A 27604-nucleotide genomic window follows, 5' to 3' on the forward strand; every position below is an offset into this window, starting at 1 on the left:
ATTTATAGAGGGGACTGGTATGAAGTGTGCTGACTTCCCACTGACCTATTGCCCAGCCCTGACATCCCAAATCTGTTGCTATTTACAATACTTTACAAATGCTGTCCACTTTCCCAGACTGGTGGAGTAGGAATAGGGAGAGTTTTAACTTGACTCCTGCCCCCATTTCCTATTAACTACTAGCTAGACTACTGAGTAGATTCATTTTAGGCTTTCAGCAGCAAGGAGAGGGGAAAAACTAGCTTCAAATCTGAAGTCAAATGGTTATAATTGATTTAGTTAATGTCAGTTATACAAATATTTGTGTAAGGCCCACCAGGAGGATTCTTTACATCATTGAAATGTTTATGGAAAGTGAGTTTTTTTTATTAGTTGGCAGCGTTAACAAGCTGCTCTTGAAGGTCACGGATGCTCACTACAACAGTTGTGTACCTATAGTTACTGAATGATCTCTTTGTGATTAAACTAACTTTTGAAAGCTTTAATCAAACGTGGAAAATGTTCCTCATGCAGTAGAGCTTCCTGCTTTCAAGGTTTTCTGGAGCCACAAACTAAAGTTGAACTGAAACACTAGAATTCAGTCTAAATATAAAAAAGCATAGCCTTGCTTACAGCTTCTCTCCATTTACTGGGGGGTTGACACACTGCAGTCGATCCACTGGGGGTCAATTTTTAGCAGGTCTAGTGAAGACCTGCTAAATCAACCACCGATCATTCTCCCATTGATGTTGGTACTTCTCTTATGCTTCTCGTTCTGGTGAAGAGTTTCTCCTGTCGATCCAGCGCAGTGTAGACACTGCAACAAGTCAGCCTAAGGTACATTGCCTCCGGCTACGTTATTCACGTACCTGGAGTTGCGTAACTTTGGTCGACTTAGCCTCATAGTGTAGACCTTCCCTTAGCTGCAAGAGGTAATTACTTGTACTGTGGTGGTATAGAAGCCCCATTGTGTTAGGCATTGTACAGACAGCAAAAAGTCAGTCCACAGTGGTCTGTTGTAGGCACTCCTGCACAAACTATAAAAGTATTTATACAGTATCTGTACAAAGAATTCAGTGGGATGCACTATGATTAAATATCTATTTGAGGATTACTAGTGCTAAGTGCCTTAAATAATGATGATTAGAGGTATGCAGAGGTTTTTATATCTTTTAAGACTGCAAATTGAAATACCAGAATTCTTATTTCATTTGCAAATGTTAAGATCTGAGTAAGTTTAAATAAATAATATTTGTATCTTGCATGATTGTTTACCAGCTGATTAAGGTGGATCCCTCCTCACATGAGGATCTTCTTTCAACACTGTTCTTCAATAAAATTAAACTTCACTCTAGAATTTCATGTACATTTCTGGGTAACTGGAATTGAGGTCACAGTTTTTATAGTAGTTTCACTGTTCCGTTATATTAAGTTTTTTGGTAAAGTTTTACGCCATGAGGGTACACTGTTATGGAAACTTGCTGTTTGAAAGTACTGTAATACAGTTGTACCTTCCATTGAAATAAGCTACATCTGAGCTAGTTTTGCTATAAAAATACTCAGAAATATTGCACATCTTTGAGAGAACCTGTAGTTTATACAGCTTTTTGGTAGTTACACTGTGTGTGCGTGTGTGGTTTTTGGTTTTTATAAACACTCACTTTGCAGCACCTTAATCTCAATTCTCTGTTATGCACAATGTTTAAAATTAACATTAAGGTTGTAAAGTCCAGCTCTAAAAAGTTGGTGGAAAGCAAGAAGTATACTTTGATATAGTCGTTAATTACATCATCACATACTAATTTTTTCCACAGGACCCCTCCCTTAATCAGTGCACAGGAGAGATAATGCTTGTATTTTGAGCAGCTATTCAGTATAATCCATCTTCATTCTTTGTTTACTGTACAGCAGGGGTCCCCAAACTTTTGAAGGTCATGCCCCCCTGCCTCTCAGGAATCCATGACCCGTAGTGACAAACTTGCAGCCTTACTTATCACTGTTAATCAATGGGCCATGGACATAACATGGTTCCATCCAGTTTTCAGTAATACCTACGCTGTTGCTCAGTTCTTTGGTGGTGGTGGTGGTGGTTGTTTTCCAGTTGATTACTAATTAAAGAGCTGGGGGATTGTAGGGTTCTAGTCCCAGAATCAGGCATTGCAGAATCAAGGTTGTCAAGTTCAGTAGCTGGTTGGGAACCACATTCACAGCTATTGCATAACAGTGGCACACTGAGGGTAAAACAAAGCTTTTAATCGCTTTTATTGGCAGAATTAGTAAAGAGATAACAGTAATATGAAGTAATTGTAATCAAATCTCTTGTACTTGCATAGACTGAGACCTTCCTTGGGTTCTGGTGATAAGAGACAAAGGTCCTGCTCTGTCCCCTGTCATCTCAAACAAGTCTGATGGTTCAGATTTCCCCCTCACATTGTGATCTGGCCTATTTTAGGGCCATGGGGCTGTCATGAACACTCATTCAAATACCCAGCCTCTCTTGTCCATATCCAACTTCCTCACCCCAAATAATGTTGGGATGTCCTTATCCCTGTAGCTTATTATATTAATGATTTTAGCTTGTTACCATATACATTAATTCATCACCAAGGCAAGTTTGTGGTTAAGCATCTTCCAATCTTTCTGTTCTAAAATATCCAAGCCTATTATCAGTTCAGTGTTCCTGCAGTCACTTGGTACAGTTTTGTACAAACTCCTCCCTTAAGCACACTATTCCAGAGTCCCCAAAACTTAGGGGGACTGTTGGGCCATTTATCTATGCCAGAGTTCATAGGTAGCAAAGCCTTGTGCTAACTGATCAAGATGATGCCTTACAGGATACAGACCAGTAGGTTCCTTGCATCACTGCTAAGTAAAATTAAAATGGTAACGCTAGTTCTATGGGCTACAACACCTAAAGCCCCTTCCCCATCCCTTTACAGGGACCTATCTCAAGAGAATCCGTTACTTCTAGAGAGAGAAGCATGAGGACTTCCTGACGTAATAGAAGAGAACTCTTCACAATAAGCGGGAAATGGATTTTACAGCAACTATTTCCCTATTCTGAAAACCCATCTTGGACCCGTTGAACCTCAATATGTTAATTTGCAAGCTGAAATTCAGGATGGACCCTTACATCAATGATCCAAACTCTGAGGTAGAGAGACTGGTTTGTGTATCTCAGCATTCAGGATGCATACTTCCACCTATTCATCATTCCACGCCATTGGAAGTACCTACAGTGGGCCAGGATCACTACCAATATCAAGTACTGCCCTTAAGAATCCCCACAGTATGAAGAATGCCGCCAGTCCAGTACCAAGGTGCTATCAGTAGTGGCAGCTTACCTGAGAACGCACAGCATCACCATGTTTCCTAATATGGGAAATTGGTTTATACAGGGTAGATCTCAACAGACCTCTGAACACCACATGTTCAGTTGCTTCCAGAAGTTAAGCTTAAGAGTCACCAACAGAGATCAGCTTTAATCCCTGTTCAGCTAATCAAATTAATCAGGGTCATCATAGACAATTCCACATCCAGGGCCTACCTACCTCAAGGCAAGTTATTTAAACTGTCTGCCTTAACTTTTTTCAACCGGAGAAGAACCGACATACCTATATAAGATGATGTCTCACCCTTCTAGGTCATATGGCCTTGTGCACATCATAATGTCATATGCTAGACTTCATGTTGGATGCTGATAGGTTTGGTTAAAGCTGGCTTTCACACCCACTAAACGTAACCTGGACATCTCTCATCATCCCACCCTTGGTCCTGTCATCACTGAAATGGTGGGAAAACCCAATAAATGCCTGTAGAGGGGTCCCTTTCTGGGTGCCTTTGCCGTTCTAGACTATGTCACAGATCCATCCTTGTTAGGGTAGAGTGTACATATGGACAGATTAAAGATACAGGGCTCATCCTGCCCAAGGAAGAAGAGAACACACATCAATTTCCTGGAACTCAAAGCTGTACGGAAGGTCTGAAAATACTTCCTCCATCTAATAGGATAGCTGGTACAGATCATGACTGACAAACATGAGCATCATGTTTTATATCAACAAACAATGTGGAGTAAGGTCTTCCTCTCTCTTCCAGGAAGCCATCAGCCCTTGGAATTGGTGCCTCAAATATTAGTTATTCCTGAAAGCAGTATGCTTACCTGGACCACAGAACATGCATGCGGACACCCTCCCAGATAATGAATGGATGATTTAAAGATCAGATCCTGGAGAATGTCCTCAAGGCCTTGGGCAAGCCCAAGATGGACTTCAACACTCAATACAAGAAGCATCAAATTCTGCTAAAGAGTAGGAATGAGTCCTAGAGTCATAGCAGATGTGTTTCCAATACCACGTTCAGGAGACCTGATGTATGTGTATCTCTGTCTCTCTCTCTTCCCCACCGCTCCACAACACCTCTGATTCATAGAGTGCTCCACAAACAGAATTCAGCCAGGCTAATCCTCATAGCTTCCACATGGCCCAGGCAATTGTGGTTCACAGTTGCTAAACCTATTGGTATCCCAAACCAAAACCTTACATCTGCCTCCAGACCTTCTGTCTCAGGACCAAGGTCAAAACCTACGTTCAAATCTGACAACCCTGCTGTGATGCTGGCATACCAGATACCACTTTATGCCAAGATCTCTATGCCTCATTTGGATATTGCCAAATGCATAGCAGAAATTCAGTCTGGCTCACCTGTGTTTAATATTTCTAAAGTAGGTATTAAACTATAAAAATATGCTTAATATTTAGACTTTAATGCATGCAGCAATTTACACGCATTCAGTAATCTCACTTACTTAACATTCCTATCTCATATTGTAAGGTAATATTTGAGTATTTACATTGTAATTCTCTGTGTAAATCACTAGACTGGAAAGAGACATGAAATAGTGAGAAATGCTGGTTCCTGACCAAAGAGGTGAACTTCTGCCCAACAGAGAAGCCTTTTGTACAAGGCTTCCCTCCACATGGAAAAAAGATGTGTAAAGTGAATTCTTCCCGTCAGCTGAACTGACAGTTCAGAGAAGGGGGGTGAGGAATAGTTTTTCCTTGTCAGGGATTTTTATTTCTGTGCTGCTTCAATTCTCAAGGGCAAGGTTTTGTAGGCATAAACAAGAGATCCCCAGTGTGTAGCCTGAGTTAGTCCTAAGGGACCTATAGAGTTTACGAATTACAAAAGCTTCTATTACCTTTTGAAACTTAAGACTAACTCATTGGTATGTGTTTACCTGCTTTAACCTTGGAAATAAGTCTTATTTCCTTTTCCTTTATATAATACATTTTTAGATAGATGTAGGATTGGCTACAAGTGTTTTCTTTGGTGTGAGATTTAAGATACAATGGACTTCTTGTAAGTGACTGGTCCCTTGAGAGTGGGAATAATCTGAATTTGTGGGGAGGGTTGGTATAAGGGAGTTTGGGAGGCTTACCTGGGTGGCAAGATAGATCACAGTGCCCAAAGGGACTGTCTGTGACTCCGTGTTAAGGCTGTTAGTGCTTGAGGAGTTTACATTTGAGTGGCTGGTGAAATCCACTTGTAACTAATTTGGAGTTTTGTGTCCTGCTTCTTAACTGTCTGCCATGAGCTTGGTATTCATGCTCTTGAGTCACTGCAGAACAGTTTGACACCTGCATATCGCAGCATGATGGCTAGATGGATGCCAACAATAGACCAGGAAAGTTCTTTCATAGTTAGGTTCATCTTGTTGGTTCTTTTCTGCTGTTAGGGAAGTTCTCAGAATCTAGTAAATTGGACAAGTACAGTATTTTTTCACTGGTGCCAGAAATCAGTGATGCCTCATCACTCTTCAAATACTTGACTATTTACTTTGGTTAAAACACACAAACCTGTCCCTCAGTTTTGTCAAGTTGTATCTAGTGGCCATATCCGCTCACCATCCACTGGTGGAGTGCCATACAATATTTTCTCATCTGTTGGTAATTTAGGTTCCCAAGAAGGCCTAGTTAAAGTATTCCTACCAGTTAAGGAACTTGTATCCCCATGGGACTTGAACCTGATACTCTCAGCCCTGATGGGGCCAACCTTCAAATCCATGGCCTCTACTTCCCAACTGCAACTTTCCATGAAAGTGGTATTTTTATCTGGTATAGCTTTGTGCCAGAAGAGATAGGGAAATGTAGGCATTGGCTGATCTGCTATACTCAGTATTCCACAAGGACACACTCTGAATTTTGTTCAAAAGTAGTAATAGAATTTCAGCTGAACCAACAAATACACCTACTATTGTTCTTCCTGAAACTTCATGCATCCAGAGCTGAGGCAGCGCTGTACACTCTAGACATTAGGAGAGTGCTAGCTTACTACCTAAATAGGAAGTCATCAAGATTGTTCATCTCCATAGCAGAGAAGTTGAAAGGCTCTGCAATTTCATCGCAGAATAAGAAATCCAGTCTGAGAATCTCAATCAGAATGGGCTTTCCTGTAGCCAAGGGAGAGCCACCATTCACAAGCCGCATCAGTGACACCACTGTGTAATTTGCCAGTATTAGACATCTGCAAAGCAGTTATGTTGGCACCAGTATACATTCTCAAAACACTATCCCCTAAACTCAGGCTTCCAAGTCCAATTACTGCATTTGCTAAAACAGCTCTTCACTTGTCTAACTAACCACTCCAAGCCCACCTCCTTAACACAGTCACTGTTTGGGAGGTACCATCGGTGGAGTGTGCATATGGACAAGCACTTCAAGGAGAATGGGGAGTTACCTTGAATTCCAGTTATACACTAACTATTGTCTACATACACATTCTGCAATCTGCCCTTTCATCCTGTCTACCTCTGAGTCCTCTTTGGCAATTCTGTGGTAAGAAGGAACCAAATAGCATCTGACGCCCTTTGCCCTTGTATGCCATTGTCGCAGAGTATGATGATTGGGAGGCCATATGTGTACTGTATGGATCAGCAGTTCTCAGCCCGCAGGTTGCATGCGGCCCAATTAGCACACAGCTGTAGCTCAGCTCGGGTGTGTGCTAAAGGCCGCGTGCTGGTCCTCCCAGCTGCCCCTCAGCCCCACATGGCAGGCTCAGGGTCCAGGCTGTAGGCTCGGGGTCCAGGCTGCGGACTCCAGGCTTGCCCTGCCCTCCCCCGGCCCCCCCGCAGCAGCAGGGTCAAGCTTCAGGGCCCAGCTGCATCTTCCCACCCCTCCCCTCCCTGGCCCCACATAGCAGCAGTTTTGGGGCTCCTGGCTGCCCCCTGGCCCTGACAGGGTTAGGGTCTGGGTCCTGACGGCCCCCCAGCCCCACGCAGCGGGGTCTGGGATCCCTGCTGCCTGCCCAGCGCTCTGACCCCACTCTGTGGAGGGATCTCTGGGTAGAGGGTGTTGAGCATGGGGATTTGGGGGCGGGGAGGTTAGCTAGGGGGCACTGTAGTTCTCAACCTATGACCCAGGTAACTCTTTGTGGGCCGAATATGCAGCCCACAATGAGAAACAGGTTGAGAACCGCTGGTATTGATACTGCTGGTGAAATGTTTCTAATCTTGACGCATATGCCCACCACCAGTGGAATCTGCATATGGATAGCACATCTTGAAATCCAGTTACTGTACACAGGCTTTTCTATGGTGCTTATCACTATTTGTATCTGAATGCATTGTTTCACAAATAATAAACTTTCACAATTCCCCTGTGAGGGGAGAAGGCAGTATTATCTCCATTGTACAGAGCAGGGAATACAGATTAGTGGATACTGCTGATCTTAATTTTGGGTGACTAACTTAAGAGACACAAAATCTGATTATTTCAGTTATTAACATTACATAACACTCTGTTGGAAGCACAGCTCCCTTTGACTTCAGTTGTAGTTGTGAGTGAGCTCTTAACATTTCCGAAAAATCAGATCTCAGGGACTCAAGTTGGGCACCAGAAAATGGGAAACACAAAATTAATGACCACTTCTGAAAAGCTTGCTATAAGGGACTTGCTTGGCATCATATATCCCTGCCTATGTCATAGAGAATCCGATTCTCCAGGGCAGCATTCATCTGCCTTAGCCGTGAGACTGTCCTTTCTCTTCCTGTAATCCCCTGCCTAATTGACTCCTCACTTACTAATTTTTGAAAGAAATTAGACTGGGGTCCCATAGATAAGTCTCCTTTACTACACAACCCTGATTTATCCCCAGAGCAGGTCCATAGTGTGCACTGAAAAAGGTAGGGGTCCTATAGAGAAAATAGTCTTTAATTACATACAATCATAATGCATGTTCGCAAGCGGGGCAAATTAAGCTTGTATAGGAAGCCTTAATTTTGGCACTTCCTGACTTTTGAGTTCTTGTCTTTACTACCTTAATGTTCTTTTATCAGTTAGTTTGTATGAATGTAACTTCCTAGCTTTTTAAAAAAAACAAACCATTTGGTGTCGTCATATGGACAATCACATGGTCATCAGCAGGTTGGAACCATTAGATCCACCACACAGACGGTTAGCGCAAGTGGTAGAGTAACTGATAGTAGTAGTAGATTGTCATCCTCTGTATGGACCAGCACTAGAGGGGGATGACCTACTTTTCCTGTGGATTTCACAGATATTTGCTGACCTAGAATAGAGACTCTTGTGAATCTTGCGTTTCACCCCAGGCTCTGGAGGAGAGTGTGCACAGACTCTTCATCCCATCTTTCCCCTCTACCCCCAAACACTTGACTCCTGTCCTACCCCTTCTGCCTGTTCTTGTGTTTTCTGAGTCCTGTTCTCCTTGCTTGTCAGTCTCCACTCTTCAAGAGTCCCATTCTAGTTCCCACCCATCCTCCCTCAATTCTTTGTGCCCAGTCTCCTTGCCTAGCCAATTCTAAATTCCCCCTTTTTGGTTTCTTGTCCAGTATGTTGTGTCCAATGTCCAGGCTGGCTCGCAGTCTTCTTCCCCAGCTGCTCCCGGGCTCCTGTCAGTTCCCTTGTCCCAGTCTCTCTGCCTAACCAGTCTCTGTATTCACTCTTCCTCATCCCCTACCCCTCACAACTCCTTGTCCAATTTCAGTGGTTCTCTTCATGTCCCCAGTTTCTCCTATTCTTCCCACGCATCCCAGTCTCACTAGATTCCTTGTCTCAATCTACTCCTTCCCCTCCTCCTGGTCTGACTTTTGTCTCATCTGCATTCAGATCAGATGGTTTCCTCCACGCTGCTCTGGGTGCCAACAGGGTTGGAGGGCAGGGATGGTGAGTGCCATTGAGTACACAGGAGAGACAGGTTCCATGCTCTCAGTTCCAGTGCCCAGCCCACATTGCCCTGAAACAGCCATTAGGGGGAAAATCCAACTTTGTCCCTATAGCCTTGGGCTGGGTGGAATATGCTCAGTTGCTCTGTGGTTATGGTGCATTCACTGTCTGGGCTGCCCTAGGAGCTGTGAGGCTTGAGCATGGGTCAGTGAGGACTGAATCTTTAGAGACTTAAGCTGCAAACTAACAAGTCTCTACTGATGATGCATAACTGTGATTGCTTTCAAAGGCTTATAATGTGGACATATTAAGACAGATTTTCATGGGGATGGCAAAAGGCACATCTCTAACGCAGTCCATCCCTGCCAAATTTCAAGTCCTTCTCCAAATCATAGGAACACTAGAGCAATTCAGAGGAAAGGTCACCAGAATTTAACATGGTGGGAATGGGGGGAATACATTGTTTTGCCCCTGCCTTGTTCTTGGAAATGGCTGAGCTATTTGGCTCTAATCTTAAAAGCTTGAGGCAGATATCCAGCCCATAAAATTCCTGCCCAAATGGCATTTGTCAAAGCTATAAGCAGTTGAAAATAGGGTCTTACGGGAAGTGTTGAGCAACCTTAATAGTTGGTGCTATCAGCCCTGCCTATAATTTGCCAAACTTGCCTACTAGTCCTCCAGTTCCCTGTTAGAGAAATAGCAGTGTCCAGAAAACATGGGTATAAAGCAAAATTAATATCCCCAAACAAAGGGAAAGTATTGAATAGAATAGACTGGATATTGGAGAAATTTATTGTCCTTATTAAAGGAATTCTGTTCAGTTAAATCAATGTGACATGTCAGTCTCAAACTGTAATTTCAATGTGTAATCAGAGGAAAGATGGGTATGAGCTGCAGAACTCTGATGCTTGAACCATCTCATTTAAGTTTTGTGTTCCAAAGGTTTTTGCTTTGGGAGTGTTCATCTTTTAAAATGGTGCCTAAATGATTTGATGGTATGCTTTTCTTTTGCATTTAAAAAAACCAGATCTTTTAAAAGTGTTCCTTCTTCTTACAGCATCTGAAGAATCGGAAAGTGACATCTATGTGCGATTCATGAAGTCTAACAAGTGTTATGACATAGTTCCAACAAGTTCTAAGCTTGTTGTTTTTGACACTACCTTACAAGTAAGTGCTTAAGACTACATTTTGTTGCAGTTCAGTTGGCTTTTAAAATATGCACATAGATATCCTCCTTGAATGCTGTGTGAAATTGATTTCTCTTTAGAGAACTGTTTGAGATGCTTTTTGGGTCCAAGAATCTGCAATATGTTTTTGAAAGTGTGTACATGTGTATAGGAAGGAACTTTCATATTTTACTTTGAGTCAATAGTTAGTGTAGCCTTCAAATGGACATAGAAAGTCAGTAAAGCTCTAACAGGGGAATAGGTAAATGAAACAGTTATCAAAATATCAATGTTCTATGATTATGCAGGAGTGTGGATATTATGCAAATTATCAGAATGTTTTAAGCCTTGCCTTTTAAGTTAGCTAGACAATTCAAAATTTAAATAATCCTCTAAATTAAATAAATGTATAATTCCTTGGAGGTCCTAAATTTTACCAGTAAATCATCTGCATATTTCAGCTAGTTTGATTTTTGGTGCATGATGAATGTAGTTGCCAAAAGCAGAAAGTGCTAGAAACATTAAGAATAATTTGTTCTGAAATTAGGGGGACACAATTTGGTTCTTTCTAGACTTTTTAGATTTTGTTGGCTCTATTTAGAGTGATTGTTAAATAAAGGAACAAAAGGGGGCTAATAACTTTAGCCTGATTAAAAAGACTACATTGAGATGAGACATGCTTTGCTCCCAGTGTCCCCTGAAAAGATAAATGAAGCAGTGGTAACTTTTGTTTTTTTTGAAAATTTTAAGAAAATACGTCTTTCAGATTGTAGTATCTTCCCTGCATCAGAATGAATCTATAGGTTGGTTTATTTATTGTTTACTGTACGTCTAGTTTCTCTTTTGTGGCTTTAAATTTGCAATTTCACTTTCACTTTTTAAAAAAAAGTGATTGTGGAATAGCAAGTATATACCAATCTGTGCTCACCTCTAAAGGCTATATGTATCTGTTTGATTTTTTACCTAGGGAATTTTGATAGACACAGTGGGAAATACAAAATTTAAAACTTGTATTTCTGAGGGCTTATCTAAACTAAAAAAATTAAGTTGACGTACAGCCACCGCAGTAATTAAAGCGGTGGTTCACATCCACGCTTGCTTCTTCTGTCAGTGGTGTGTATCCTCACCAAGAGTGATTCTACTGTCTGAAATGGAGCACTGACAGCTGGCTCCTGCTGCCAGACAGCCTGAGCTGTCAGCCCAGTGCAGGCCCCAGATGTGAGCCCATGCCCAGCTGACAGCTCGGACTGTCAGTGCCAGGGTTGGGGATGGGGCTCCAGCTGAAAGCCCCACTCAGGGCTCACCGCCAACAGGCGATGTAAGTAACACAGTGTCTACATCGGGGTGGGCAGACTACGGCTCAGGGTCCACATCCAGCCCTCCAGATGTTTTAATCCGGCCCTTGAGCTCCTGCTGGGAAGTGGGGTCTGGGGCTTGTCCCGCTCTGGAGCTCCACTCCACAAGGCTCCCAGAAGCAGCAGCATATCCCCCCTGTCCCAAGTGCCACCCCCACAGCTCCTATTGGCCGGGAACCACAGCCAATGGGAGCTGCAGGAGCAGTGCCTGCAGACAGGGCAGCGTGCAGAGCTGCCTGGCTGCACCTCCGGGTGGGAGCCGGAGAGGGGACATGCCGCTGTTTCTGGGAGCTGCTTGAGGTAAGCACTGCCCGGAGTCTGCCCCCCTGTCCTCCAAACCCCTCAGTCCCAGCCCAGAGCACTCTCCTGAACCCTCAACCCCTCATTCCCAGCCCCACCCCTGAGCCCGCACCCCGAGCCAGAACTCCTCTGCCCTCCCACAACCCAACCCCCAATTTCGTGAGCATTCATGGCCCGCCACATAATTTCCATACCCATATGTGGCCCTCGGGCCAAAAAGTTTGCCCACCTCTGGTCTACATGGACGCTGCGTCACCCGAACTACATGGACGTAAGGGCTATACCTCTTATGGAGGTGGAGTTATGTCTCTGTGGCTGGGGACTTACTTAGGCAAAAGCAGCCTTCAGGTGTAGACTCTGACGTAATTGGGTACACAGGAGAGACAAGTAAGCTACCTTGCGTTGACCTAACTCTGTAGTGTAGACCAGGCCTGAGCCTACTAATGTTAATATCTTACTAGAAGTGTTTCAGTAAACCTCCAAGAACATTGTAGTTTCAACACAAATGCCTTACATTTGTAAGTCTTATGTCTGATCTGTCTGTACAGTGAGTGCGCAGTTGGGGTCCCAGTAATAAATGTTGGTGACAGCCATTTTGGTAAAGAAAAGTAATTTGGTTAGTGATGCTGGCAGCATGAAAAGCCCAGTGTGAGAGACTGATTAATCCGTTGTCAAGCCATAGTAAACTTTATTTGACTGGAAGAAAAACGTGAAGATTTCATAGAAAACTTTTGAGTAAAAACATTTGTGGAGAGGTTAACTGACAAGTATATTCAGGTAAATAAGTTAACAACTGGGAACATCACTTAAATTTTTTATAAAATTTAAAGGAAATAAACAAGTACATCTGTCCACCTGTTTTGAGAGAGTTAATACCTCAGGACCTTAAGATCATAGATCAAATCTTAGACTTTACTGCTAATTTAGGACCAAACGCTGTGGGGGAGTCAGTGTTTCACAGCTCCCATTGAAGTCAGTGGGATTTGTGCATGTTTGACATTTTTACTGGATCTGGTCCTTGTGGAAAACTGACTTATAATTATTTCTTTAGATTTTTAAGAAGTGGTATCTTGCCAAGCTCCTTGGTGCCTCTTCCATAGATTACCAGAACATATGTCACTCCCAAATATATTTTTTTAACTTGCTTGCAAAATTCACAGGTTCTGTAACTAAACTGAGTAAAAGACATAAGAGAGTCTTTTATCTCTCTTACACCAATGTAAATCAGAAGTGATCAATGGCATTATACTGGTCTATAATAGATAAGGAAGATAAAAATTAGATCTTCATTAATATTTAGTGCTTTATTGTGCTGGTGAGTTACTCTGGAAGAATGTTTTTGAGTAGTTGCTGTATCCTCAATATTCTGTCTCCCCCTAGTGATTGGAGATGGCATTATTTTCAGACAACACTACATTTGAGAATGAATAGATTTCTGACTTGGTGGTACGAATCGCGTCTTTAAGACCATTAGAAAACTGTAGTTTTCATGGTTAACAATAAAATTGGTATAGATTACATAGTAGTGAGCCTTACTACAGATTATAGTACTTCAAAGGTAGATGAGAAGAAAACTCTTCAATACAGAAGGAGTAAGATTCAGTGAAATATAAAAGTATCCAAATATCGCAGAGGATCTTAAAATACATCTACATGCCACCACTACTGATGTGTAATATGTGTAGCTTCATGCCACAGTGAAAATCAGGATGTGTCCACGCTGTGGTGTGTAGCTGTACATGTCAGTGAAATGCTTTCCCAGGGGGGCGGCAGCAGGGACAGGCTTCAAAAGTTCCCCGGTGCTGGAGCTTTTCACTGCAGTGAGGAAAGTTTCTGGTAGCAGGAAGGCAGAGGGGGAAAAGTTGAGTGGCATGTAAGCACCACAACTGATAGATGAACTTTCTGCCATCTTGCACCTGACACTTGCCAGGATTTACATCTGCCCTAGGACACTAACAGCAGTGTGGGAGAACCCTGGGAGTCCCTGATGGTTTTATATCCCATGTGGAGCAAGGAATTCCCTGTCTTGGGGGGAGAAAGTGTGGCGGGGTGGGTGTGTTTTAGATTTTAAAAATTCTATTGAAAGAACCTTCAGATTACAAAGTCATTCTCTAAAAATTTAAGAAATGACAGAATTAAGGTTAAGACAGCCTAAATTCAGCCCCCTTGTCACAGAATCCCTGCCTCATTCAGTGTATGACCCTAGGTCTTATTCAGCGCATACCATCCAAACCCTACATGCAAATTAATTAATTAATCTGGGTGTTAGCATGGTGCTGTCTCCATAGTATCTGAGTATTTCACAAGCATTAATGTATTTATCTTCACAACACACATGTGAGATTAGATGGTGGTATCATCCCCACTTTACAACAAAGGCACAGAAAGTAAGGCCAGAATTGTCAAACTAATGGTGGGTGCCCAATCTGAGAAACATAGGGTCTGATTTTATTTATTTATTTTATTTATTTATTTTCACAGTACTTATCACTATTGCAGTAGGTTGTTTTGTTTTTTGTTTATATTCAAAGCACAGCTCCCATTGTTTTCATTTGCAACTATAAGCAGTTACCACTTTTGCAGAGTCAACATCAGGTGTTTCAAGTTGGGTCCCAAAAAATGAGGAACACACAATTAGTACCCAATTATTAAAAGTTTGGTTTGGATGAATTGCCCAGCATGACACAGGAACTCTGTCGCAAAAGCAGGGATGGAATCTAGTTCTCTAAGGCATCATTCATCTTTCTTAGACATGATGCCATATTTTCCCTTCCTGTAGTCCCCTGGGTCATTCCTACTACATCCTATGACTCTGGGCAGAACTTGTCATTGCTGCTGAAGGAGGCTGTTGCTGCTAGGGAGTGGGGAACATCTTGGAGCCCTCCCACACTGCTGCTCCTGCTGACTGCCATCTGCTTGCCTGCCTGCAGCCTCCACCAGCCTCCCCTGGGATTGCTGCAGCAGAGAGTCTGTTGCAAGCACATGTGGGTGCGCATGCACCTTAGACTTTCCTTGCAGAGGGCTGGTAGGCCTTCTCCACCTTCCTCTGCTTGTCAAGTTGGCTCCCTCCTCCCCACCTGGGGGAATTTTACTCTTGAGGGAATTCTGTACCAAAAAATAAATTCTGCACACAGTATTTTAAAATTATTTTATTTGTCAGAATAACACACTATATCATGCCAGTTTCAATTATTTTGGGAACTTATTTCAAAATACCTGTCAGCAAGCATGTCTGTAACAATACAGACAACAAAATAAAATTCAGAAAATGGCTTTTTTGACAGATTCCTTACTAGGCTCCAATACATAAATATATTTCCTGCACCCCTCAGGAGGAGTGAAAGCTTGGGGGAGTCAAGGGTAACAGAGGAACTGAGGGAGAGGGATGTAACTGCTGGGAAGGAGCCTGGGAGTGAACAGGGAGGGGAGGGATTGTTAGGGAGTTGGGGAACCTCCCGCATGCAGACCCTGGCTGACCCCTGGACTCTCCCATTCAGTCAGGCATATCTCCCCTGTCTCCATGTGACCCTGCACCCTTACTCCCATTCAGCCCCTGGCTCAGTGCTGCCCCTCCCAGCTCCTGTGTCCACACTCCAATCTGTCCGTCCCATGCCTCTTCACCTGGTTCTGCTGTGAGGAACGCAGCCTCTCTGCTGGCTGACTGCCCTCTCTTTTGGCACCACAGCAGCCCTTGGTGGGCAAAAGGTGTAACTGCAGCACCTCTCCTGCAGAATCTATAGTGTGTGGAGAAAAAAAATCATTGTGGCACATAAATTGTGTGCATGTACAGAACTCTTCCCCCAAGAGTATGATTTGTAACCTGTTTCCCCTGTCCCTCCCAGGGCACTCCCTTCATACTCCTGTTACCTGCCCTGTCCAGCTGCTTCCCCTGCATTGTTTGGTACTCTCTTACTCAGCCCCAGCCCTGCTTTTGCTGTTTGTTTCCTGTCCTACCCAGCCTTGCTTGCCCTGTCTACCTGTGCTCTCCCAGGGCTTGTGATTCCTCCCCACCATTTTGTTTAATCTCCTATTCACTGCATCTCCTCAGACAGCTGCCTCTCACTCAGTGCAGCCAGAGAAGCTGGTGCCCACACAACACTGCCTATTGTGCCCCATGCCCTCTTTGGTTTATTTCATTAACCTCTCCAATTTTTGTTTGCACTCTTCGTCTTCTCAAATCTTGTTTACAATACTCCTGTTAATACACCCTAGAACAGTGGTTCTCAAACTGTGGGTCAGGACCCCAAAGTGGGTTGCAACCCCATTTTAATGGGGTCACCAGGGCTGGCTTAGACTTGCTGGGGCCCAGGGCCAAAGCCAAAACCCAAGCTCCACCACGCGGGGTTGAAGCCCGAGCTCCACCATCCCAGGGTCAAAGGGCTTCAGCCTGGGTGGCAGGGCTCAGGTAATAGGCTCCCTGCCTGGGGCAAAAGCCCTTGAAGCTTTGTCCCCCCAGCCTGGGGCAGTGGGGCTCAGGCTTTGACTTTGGTCCCACCGCTCAGGCAAGCTCATGCTTTGTTCCCCCTCATGGGGTCGTGTAGTAAATTTTGTTATCAGAAGGGGGTCACCGTGCAATGAAGTTTGAGAACCCCTGCCCTAGAATGAAGTTCAGTTTTTTTGCAGTAGTATTACATTGTTGACTTTTATTTACTTTTGTGATCCATTATAACCCCCAGATCCTTTTCTGCAGTACTCCTTCCTAGGCAGTCATTTCCCATTTTGTATTTGTGCAATTGATTATTCCTTCCTAAGTGGTGTACTTTGCATTTGTCATTATTGAATTTCATCCTGTTTGTTTCAGACCATTTCTCCAGTTTGTCAAGCTCATTTTGAATTCTAATCCTGTCCTTGAAAGCACTTATAACCCCTTCCAGTTTGGTATCCTCAACAAACTTGAAGTGTACTTTCTGTGCTTTTATCTACATAATTTATGAAGATATTGAATAGAACCAGACCTAGAACAGATCCCTTGGGACCCCACTTGATATGCCCTTCTACCTTGACTGTGTACCATTGATAACTACTGTCTGAGGTTGGTATACCAACAAGGTGATTATCCACTTTGTCGTTGGTTCATCTAGGCTATATTTCTCTAGTTCACTTATGAGAAGGTCATGTGAGACCGCATCAGAAGCCTTACTAAAGTAGAGATTTATCACATTTGCTTCCCCTGCACCCAGAAGGCTTGTTACCCTGTTACCATCTTTCTTAATCTAAACTTAAGGTTATTAACAAAGCACATCAGTAAAAATTTGAGAAACTTGAGAGACCCACTTTGTGCTATGCTACAAGCAAAACAGAAAACAAAATGTCGGCATAAACAGCCCCGTGACGGCTCGGAAGGGCATTGACAACAAATTCTTATCCTCCATTCCTTCTTCCCCACCCCTTTGCCCTTTGGCATTGTAAACATGAAAAGCTTTCCTTCGTTTATTGCTTAGCAGAGAGACCCAGTGAGTCCTCTCACAACTATAAGTGCAGATTAACGGGCACAAACTAGTTTCTTTCTTTGCCTGAGTATTTAAATCACAGAGGCACCAACTCTGAGGAGAATTTCCTCAAGGAAAAGGATATGGATATAAGTTTGAGTAACTTCATGTAATATCTATGGGTTTAAATTTCAACGAATTATAGTGCTCTATTCCAGTTCTACCAGTTGGTTTACTTGTCTTCAGCAGGGTTGGCATCACAAAAAAAGCTATTTTACACTGTAGATTTTTGCTGCTGCTGTTTCCTTTGTTGGAGAACTCTGATCTGTTCGTTTCTCTGCTTCATAAACATTTTCTTTACCATTGACCCATATTTTTTCCCATATTGGAGTGAGCAGTTTACTTACATTTCCTGTTAGAACCATTCACTTAGCATGCTGTCAGCTTATGGAGGGGGCGGGTGTATTTAAAAAAAAAAATGTACGTACATGGTTATTTAAGGCTAGATTTTGCCCCTTACTCACTACTTCCCTGCCCTGCGTGTGGACCAGATGGAATAACAGCCCCGGCACTCTTTGACAGTACAGAATGCTCAGTACCCCAGAGGATGGGAAAGGGCAAATATGTACCTATTGTACCAGCCAGCAGTTTGCACTATATATTCGTGTACTAGCACATTCACAGCCTCTGCGTGCCCTGGAGTTCTGAGAGGCATTGTCCCGTGAGGCTATACAACTGTGCGCAGCCTTTTGCTACGATCTGTGATTAAAAGACACAGTCTAACCCATTAAAGTTATTGTGCTTTTCTAAAATTATCTTAAACTTTTTTTGCCCAACTTTTGCTCAAGTTCTTGAAGTGAAATTTTGGAATGTGGTCACTATTATAAGTACAGGACATACAAAATCATTATGGTGACTGGTATTATATAAACAAAACCACCTGTAAGGATCAACAGAATATGGAGGGGGCGAGGGAACTTCTGGATAATTGAATGACTAACTAAAGGGCTCCTGTCACCTCTTTATCCCTTGGTTAAATATGGGCCAGGTTGGTAGTGGACCAAAATAAGTGGTTTAAAAAAGTTGGATTTTGCCAGCAGTTACTGCACACAAATAACTAAGATACCATCGTTCTTGCCCTATACTAATAAGAACTAACTCTGGTATCTGTTGGCAACTTTTGATGGTGATCAGAGTTTCAAATGAGCTTATCTGTTTGCAGTTCATTGTATGTTGGTAGGAATATCACAGACCTCTATAACTGGCATGAATTGGCACCCGTAGGACAGTTTCTGCAGAGGCCATAGATTGTATGAGCATAAACACAGGTTTGAACAATGTAGGAGCTTGTAGTCCTGCTGCTTGAACTTTATCTGGTCAGCAGACAAACGTATCACTCAGTCCCCTCCATGTCAGACAGTCTTCACATGGAGTCATTCCGCATCTTCATAGCAATTGGGGCAGACTGGATCTTTGGTCTGAGCCTAGGTTTAGGATCACTTCCTCAAGAAGAACTCACCAGAATTTTCTGCCTCTACGTGGCACACAAGACAGATTTCAGGTCTCCTTTGGAGCAGAGCTTGCAGAGAAAGCAGGAAAGTGTTGTTTGTTTGTTTTTTTGTTTGGCGCCTCCTTAGACTCAGGGGAAGGTAAGAGCTCTCCAACCTCCCAAAGCAACCCTCAGGAAGAAATTCCCACTCCTGGCCAGCAAATAGGCAAGATATATGTTGGGATGTCTGAGAAGGCCACAAAGCATTCCCCCTTTCCAAACCGGCAAGGCTTTGACTGCCATGAAAGGTGCCAACTCCTGTGACCTCTTGGAGTCACTTTTCTCTGGTGGCTTTGGCTCATTCCTCATTCAGTGAAGTTGGCCCCCTTAGCCTGGACCCAGCATCTGTGAGCACTGGATGAAGTGAGTCAAATTCCTTTACTTGGGTGATGGGCCTATCTCCTCTCCCCTTTCAGCCCCTGGGGTCCCACAGGAAAACATAAATTATCTATTTACTCAGGGAGACGTGCCTGCAGATGGTCTTTTCTCAGTCTCCCTGGTAAATCACTTTTGCCCCTCAAACGGGGTTTGGCCCAGTACTGGTGAGGGATATTGCTCAAATCAGCTCTTAAAAAGGCAACATAAAGCCTTAAAATCTATTATGAGACAGTCTCCCCTCTAGATCCTCTAAAGTGCAGGAGCCCTCTCTCAAGCTGAGGTGGTCTGCAAAGCTATTATAGGGCCTTCCATCCATACTGTCTCATACACTATAGAGTCAACATCCTCAATTCCAGTGATGCAGGTTTGGTAGAGAAGGGCCTTAAGGAACAGGATGCCTCAGTAGTCCTTAAATTCCTTTTCAATAATATAGTAAAAGCTGTGTTATCTGGCACTTACCAATCAGAAAGCTCTAGAAACCAGCATTTCTGATATCCATTAAAAGTCTAGTTGGCACAGGGCTGGCAGGCTCCCTGCCTGGCTCTGTGTGGCTCCCTGGAAGCAGTGACAATAGTGGAAGCAAGGGGGAGGGATAGCTCCCTGCTAAACCCAGGGTTGTGAGTTCCATCCTTGAGGGGGCCATTTAGGGATCAGCGGCAAAAATTGGGGGATTGGCCCTGCTTTGAGCAGGGGGTTGGACTAGATGACCTCCTGAGGTCCCTTCCAACCCTGATATTCTAGGATTCTATGATTCTATGACATGTCCCTGCTGCTCCTAGGCTGAGGAACAGCCCCGGAGGCTCCATGCATTGCCCCCGCCCCGAGCACTGGCTCCGTAGCTCCCATTGGTCAGGTACCGTGGCCAATGAGAGCAGCAGGGGTGGCACCTGCGGGCGGAGGCAGCATGCAGAGCTGTCTGGCTGCACCGCCGCCTTGGAGCAACAGGGACATGTTGCCTCTTTCAGGGAGCCTCCCAAGGTGGGCCCTGCCTGGATCCGGCACCACAAAGCCCCTCCTATGCCTCAGCCCACTGCCCTGAGCCCCTCCCACATCCAAACTCCCTCCCTCTTAGTTAACCGGAATTTTTGACTTACCTGCACTTCCCATTTATCCAACATGCTGGATAACAAAGCTTTTACTGTACATGGTTGAATCGTCCCTTCCTGGCGATGGTGGGGATGACTTACTGCTTTCTGCATTGCACTGCATGGAGGGGATTGAGAAAGTGAGAATTCTGCCTTACCTATGAACATTCATTCTAGGACTCCATGTCAGATAGTTTGACCCATGTAGGGATTGCATAGGGTTGTTTTTTCTGATTATTGCTCACTTGTTAAGTGGTTTGAAAGGGAAGGAGGGTGTTCCTCCAGGAAGCTCCTAAATTTCATTTCAAGGCTCTGCTTCAAATGATTTGAATTAAATAGCACTCTTATAGTTAGTATTTTTCAGCTTTGGAAGCTGTCCTCCTGAAGAGTTATTCCTGAGGGATGATCCTGAACCCAGACTCAGAACAAAGATCTAGTCTGCCTCTAGAGAATGCCCCACTTTGAGGACTCTGACATGGAGTGTCCTTCAATGAAAATTCACAGATAAGACAGAATTTTCCCTTTCTCCAGCTTCGTGTGTGTACATGAGCTGGTTTCTCTGCTCTGTGTTCTCCACAAGGACTTATTTGTTTACACCTTCTAATACTTATCAAACTTGGTTCTTCTGATTTTTGTTGGCCCTTCTCTGAAGGGATGACTGTTTCTTGCCCTCAAAGAATGCTTCTATTGAGGAGGGAGGAATTTCTCATCTGTTGTCTTTATCAGATAGTGCTCATGAAAGATTTTATCTAACATTCAAGAACTTTTTAAAAAATGCAACCATCTGATGCGTGTAATCCATGTTCACAAATTTCATAGGATTATTTTTATTTTAAAGACCACATTTATAACCTGTGATTTTTGAAACGGAGATAAGAAAATTATTTTAAGTAGGAGGGAGAATATGTGCCCCATGCTTATCTCTTAGTAAAATTCACTAACTTGTTGGACAACTTAATCAGATTAAGATGAGGGGTTTTTTTTGTTTTGTTTTTGTTTTAAGAAACTTGCATAATCATTCAGCAGCTCAAAAGCTGACAGGAATAGGAGTGGAAATGACACTTCTGTTCAGTTTCTACCTTTTCTCATGCAAATGTTGCTAAGAAAGTTCAACTGACTACTGTTCAGGTGACTCAGTATCGTCTTTCTAAAGACATTACGTTACAATCTCTGTCAAACTATATTCTTGAGTTGGTAGTCTGAGAGCTCTCTTACATTATCACAGATGGTCTCTTCTTTTTTTTTTTTTTTTAAGTCCATTCTATTTGTGCATCACCTTAAGTGTGTGACATAAAACTGATGAAAGAAGCAAATTTAAGGTAAAGTGTGGGCATACTTTTCCAGCTGTACCTAATTATCAGAGAGACTAATGTAAAAGACACACAAGCATAAGATAAAGATTTTATCTTGTTTTTGGTCAGCATTTAACTATTTTTAAAAAATGTATTTTATTTTTAAACAAAAACTATCCACTGACTAACTGCATTTTTATTAGTGATTCTACGTATATTACCCTGTTGGTTTCTTCTAATATGACGGTGTAATGTCAATAAGGTTTTGTTTGGTTGCTTTTTCTTCTGGCAGGTGAAGAAGGCTTTCTTTGCCTTGGTGGCAAATGGTGTTCGAGCAGCTCCACTGTGGGAGAGTAAAAAACAGAGTTTTGTAGGTAAGGAAAGCTGGTGTTTTTCAGCAGGGAGTTATTGTGGGGTTGTGGTAGAGAAAGGAGCCAATGCTAGCTGGGTTGTGTTGTATATCCTGGAAATGCATCTGGTGGTGAGTTTTCTTACTCCTCCAGCGAAGGCTGAAGTGTTGCTAATTCCTATGACTTTATCATGAGTCTCTCTCAATACGTGGTGGTTTTTTTCTTAGAACTTCAGCTGCTGAACTCAGGTTAGTTACAACGTTCCAGATCTCATGGGTTGCAGACAAGAACTTGAAGACATGAACCACAAGAGCTCAAAAACCAGAACACACACTTTTTGAAATTTCACGATTTTGATGGGCCTGACTCATGACTTTTTAGAACACTTGGGTTTGGAAATACTAGGCGAGCCTGTCCAGTGAGATGTGGGGCCCCAGGTGGTTGGTTGCTTTATTTTCATAGAATCATAGAATATCAGAGTTGGAAGGGACCTCAGGAGGTCATCTAGTCCAACCCCCTGCTCAAAGCAGGACCAATCCCCAATTTTTTCCCCAGATCCCTAAATGGCCCCCTCAAGGATTGAACTCACAATCCTGGGTTTAGCAGGCCAATGCTCAAACCACTGAGCTATCCCTCCCCCCTCCAAATGTTTACCATTTTATGTTTACCATTTCAGGGGTTGGGAATTGGAGGGTGTAGCATGAGACCTCAGAGGCAGAATACTGAGGCAGGGACTTTCAGAGGCACCTAAGGGAGTTAGGCACCCAACTGCCAATGGATTTAAGTGGGAATTGGACACCTAATTCCCTTAGGGTCTTCTGAAAATGCCAGCCTAAAAATCTAGCTGGTTTTCAGGGCATCTTTCAAATCCCTTTCATTTACATTTTAAATATATAAATATTCTCAGCAAAAATTAAGCTTTAAAAATCTTTCTTGTCAGTTTATTGTATAAATCATCTCAAGAGATGTAGCCTGGGTAATGCTAGTTATCCATTCTGAAGGAGTAGTGTTTCGTCAACTTTTAAAGATTTTCTTTTCCACTCTTAACTAATATACGTAAAGGCCAACTAGCCCAATGAAAATATTCTTCAAATTGGAAGCAGTGTTTACTATACATACAGCTGGGCTAGCCAAAAAGTCTACCACCAGAATGGTTACCTTCTTCACTGTCCTCACTTGCCAGTATGCATGTGTGACTGCACAGTAACATGGTGATACTCTCCTCCAAGGCTTTGATGTACGTAGAAAACAATGTAGCATCGAGCCCAACTACTTATTTGCTTCAGAGTCTACTATAGATAAAGTAAAACTCCCAAATTTGTGTATTACAGGTAACATGTGAAGAAACAAACTGGATTTATGTTCTTGTGTTGCTTTGTGGTGAATAAAGAAGGCCTGAAAGGTCTCTTTAAAGGGAAAAAATTGGATTGTGTCTTTTTATGGTGTAAATTAATTTCTTTCACGGTCTTATTTTACTATCCCAGTAAGCTGTTCAGACTACATGTACATCTCAAACTCTGTTCTGTATGGACTGCAGAGCAAAAAAGCATTAAATACAGAATGCTATAACTTAAGTACTTCCTGAGAGGGCTAGAAATGCATTTGGCTCCTTATATTGCTAATTAGAAGCCTTAGCAGCTTTCTTTAACACTTCTCTAATTTTGGAATATAGCATTATGTCACTATCACATTTGAAAAACAGGATCATAGTGACCGTTATAAATACTTTGTGTAACCTGGCATGTAGATTGAGAGGTTCTTGGAAATAAATTATAAAGAACTTAATATTTCAAAGCCATGGGAAGCACTAGTAATTTTATGAAGGACTGTGTGCCTTGATCAATGCTGAGTTTTGATTTCTGCTCATCTCAGATTTCTGGTCAATTAAAGTTGACCTCTAGAAATTGACATTTTTCCTCTGAATGCTTGTTCATATGTCTTTCAGAAGTTCAGCTGTAGGAGTAGTAATCCGTTAGGTGGAATGATATTTGTTCAGTTTGTAGGACTTCAGTAAAATTAAAAAAGTTTTTGATAACTTGGTATTACTGACGGAAATTGCATTATCCTATATACACCTAAGGATATGATGAACTGTCACTTAATCTTTTAAGTTATAACTGGATAGCTTTCCAGAACATGTGCTCCAGTTCGAACGGAAGTTTTGATCTTGCTGCAGCAATTACTGAGTGACATTCTTTGGCCTGTGTTATACAGGAGGTCAGACTGGATGACCATCTCTTCTGGTCTTAATATCTATGAATCTGTCTATTGCTTGTATTTTCTTTAAGTGAATGTTTGACTCACAAAAGAGACTAGTGGTGGACCTGAGTCCCAAACTGCATAATTGGGTTTTGAAACCCTTTATCCTCCCCTGCATCCCCATCCAAAAAAAAAAAAAAAATGTAGGCAGGGAGGCAATCCTAGTTCAGGGTTTGTTTGACTAAAATTGTTAGATAAAAGGGCCAGATGCAATATCCAGATCCAGGAGTTTGGTTCCAACTTCTACCAGTACAGAGTCTGTTCTTTCTGTTATAGTCCATTGTGTCAGTGCTAACTTGGAGAATTTAGTATGCACGCTTTTGAAATTATTGGCCATTTATAAAACTCTTAAAATGTTGTGTTCAATTAATTGACAATGTGAACTACACCAATTTAGAAGTAAATATTTTAAAAAACATGAAAACATAGTTAAGATCATTTTAAGATGCCTTTTCTAAATGCTCTTATATTTTTTCCACTTGTTACAGGAATGTTAACAATTACAGATTTCATTAATATACTGCATAGATACTATAAGTCTCCAATGGTAAGTACCATATCAGACTTTAATTGTATCATTAACAACCATAGCATGTATAAATGCAAATCAAAAGCATTGAAAATTGATTTAATATTTGTACAACCTTTAGAAGCTTAACTTGCTATAGAAATGCTTTATTGTGCTTTTGAGAGGAAAGGATGGCTTTCTGGTCAAAGCACTGGACTGGGACTCTGGTTAAATTTCCAGCTCTGCCACAGACTTGCTGTGATCTTTGGCAAATTACTTAGCCCCTCTCTGCCTCAGTTTCCCATCTGTAAAGGTGGGTAACATTTCTTTCCCATTTGTCTTTTCTAATTATACTCTTCAAGGCATGGACTGTCTTGTATTATGTGTGTGTTTAGTGCCTGCCACAGTGGGGCCATCATCTTGGCTGGATCTAGATACAGAATCTTTTTTAGGCACTATTATTATAATACTACTACTACTACTACTAAGATTTTTTGTTTCCGTAAAAGGTCTAGTTAAACAGAGTGTAAAATAGTGATTCTACGTAAAAGTGATTTAGTGTGAAAAGTACTTAAAATATAGTTGACGATAGTTTTTTAGGGTTTTATTGTACATTTGATTCAAAATATGCGATTTGCACATGTTCAGTCACGTACAACATTATTCAGGTGGACAAAAAAAAGGGAGATATATAGATCGCACACTGATGAGGAAGGTGCAAGAGAGGCTCTGTGTGCAGGGCTCGCCCCGCCTCTCCAGCTCTGACAATCATGTCATGTAGGAGGAGGGCTTTAAAGAGGAGGAAACTGCGGTTAGCTGGGGGAGAGGTCACCCTGAGCAGAAAATGGCTGTAGCAACTCCTGAAGCCATAGCGGGAATTCCCATCTAGGAGATCTCCTCCCCCAACCCTCTGGGGAATGCAATGAACTGCTTGGTTAAGCCTGACAGAGCGAGCCCAGTTCAGCTACCCAGCCAGAAGGACTTCTAGAAAACTGCTACTTAAATAGCCCTGAAGTAAGAAAGTACTGCTGGCCTTTTCCCCTTTGAGTTGGCCCTGGGAAGAACTTACTCTTGGGTGCATTGGAACATTTATTTCCCTTTTGATCCCCCATCAGCAGAGACATAAGCCCTGCAAAGGGTGGGATCCCCTCGTGCAAGGACTAAAAACTGGGACCTATACATAAGCCACCCACTGTAGATAACTGGGCATGATCAGCGTCTCCCTCAATCTGGAAGGAAAACCTACAGGGAGTTTTTTTAATAGGGCGAATCAACTAAAAGCAAAAACTAGTTCCATAAATTACTTACAAAATTTGTCCTACACTTTAAAAAAAAAAAAAAAAAAAATTAAATGGTGAAGTCATTTGTTGCAAACAGATTGCAGCCCTCAGATACAGGCTCTTGAGACCAGAGTGGCTGAGCTAGAAGAGCAAAGGGAGACAGATGTACGTAGACAAGACTTTCTGGGACACAGTACCAGTGGTCCCACCCCAGTCTGACAGTCTCTGTGCTGTTGAGGAGGATGAAAGTCTTGGGGAAGGAGAACATCAAGCTGGAGCGGAGGGAAATGCTCCCATGGTTGGGACCTTTCTTCCGGATGATGTCATAGTATCCTCTCATACTAAGGATACCTCTCAAGGTGCAAGGACCCCTGTTAGGAAGAAATAGGTAGTAGTAATGGAGGATTCAATTATTGGAAATATAGATAGTTGAATTTGTGGTGACTGGAAGAACTACATGGTAAATTGCCTGCCAGATGCAAAGGTTGCAGACCTCTTGAGACATCTAGACAGACTTATGTGTAATGCTGGAGAGGAGCCAGTGATCACGATATACATAGGTATCAGTGCCATAGGGAAAGGTAGGAGAAGTCTTGGAGGCCAATTTTAGGTTGCAAGGTAAGAGATTGATGTCCAGGGCCTCCCTGGCAGCATTCTCTGAAATACTTGTAGTTCCATGCCTAGGGCCATTTAGACAGGCAGAACTGCAGGGTCTCAATGTGTGGATGAGACAATGGTGTTTGCAGCAGGGAATTAGGTTTATTAGGAACTGGGGAAAATTTTTGGAAAGGAGGAGCTTACACAGGAAGGATGGGCTCCATCGAAACCAAAATGGAACTAGATTGCTGGCATGTAAAATTAAAGACTCCTCTAAGCCCTTTTTAAACTAAGGGCTGGGGGAAGGTAGACAGATGCAGAGGAGCACATGGATCGGACAGAAACATCCCTTAGGAGAGGATTTATTAAAGAGGATATTCTATCTACCTAGTCTAGTAAAGAGGAGAGGATAGAAGTTGATAAAGTATAGTTAGGAACTGAAGAGAAACAGTCAAATGAAGAAAAGTCCCATTCCATTACATCACATGAAGGCAGACAACTAAATATGGACACATTTTGTAAGTGCTTATATACAAATGCAAGAAGTCTAAATACTAAAATGGGTGAACTTGAGTGCCTGGCATTAAAATGAGGATATTTGTATAATAAGCATCACAGAAATTTGGTAGAACAATTATAATCAATGGGATTTGGTAATACCACAGTAGAAAATATTTCGGAATGACAGAAAAGGTCACACTGGTGGAAGAGTTGTATTATATGTGAAAGAAAGCATAGAGTCAAATAAGGTAAAAATCTTAAAATGAATCAAACAGTACCATAGAATCTCTATGGATAGAAATTCCACGCTTGAATAATAAGGGTATAGCAGTAGAAATATACTACTGACCACCTGACCAGAATGGTGACGGTGATTGTAAAATGCTCAGGGAGA

The 27604-nt window shown here is 42.5% G+C and overlaps 1 protein-coding gene across 3 annotated transcripts in view; it reads left to right on the top strand.

The window, feature by feature from the left end:
- PRKAG2 (protein kinase AMP-activated non-catalytic subunit gamma 2) overlaps window positions 1-27604 on the top strand; it is a 386465-nt gene that overhangs the window by 318628 nt on the left and 40233 nt on the right. For all 3 annotated transcript variants that reach the window (XR_014710259.1, XM_084619463.1, XM_084619464.1), the window contains 3 exons: window positions 10219-10328; window positions 22008-22089; window positions 24813-24871. Coding sequence is in view for 2 of the 3 variants with exons in the window: in XM_084619463.1 (XP_084475589.1) it covers window positions 10219-10328; window positions 22008-22089; window positions 24813-24871 (251 nt within the window). In the remaining variant the exon portion in view is untranslated. The remainder of the gene's footprint in view (window positions 1-10218; window positions 10329-22007; window positions 22090-24812; window positions 24872-27604) is intronic.

Source organism: Lepidochelys olivacea, assembly GCF_965140295.1.
Source record: "Lepidochelys olivacea isolate rLepOli2 genome assembly, chromosome: 2".
Taxonomy (NCBI): domain Eukaryota; kingdom Metazoa; phylum Chordata; order Testudines; family Cheloniidae; genus Lepidochelys; species Lepidochelys olivacea.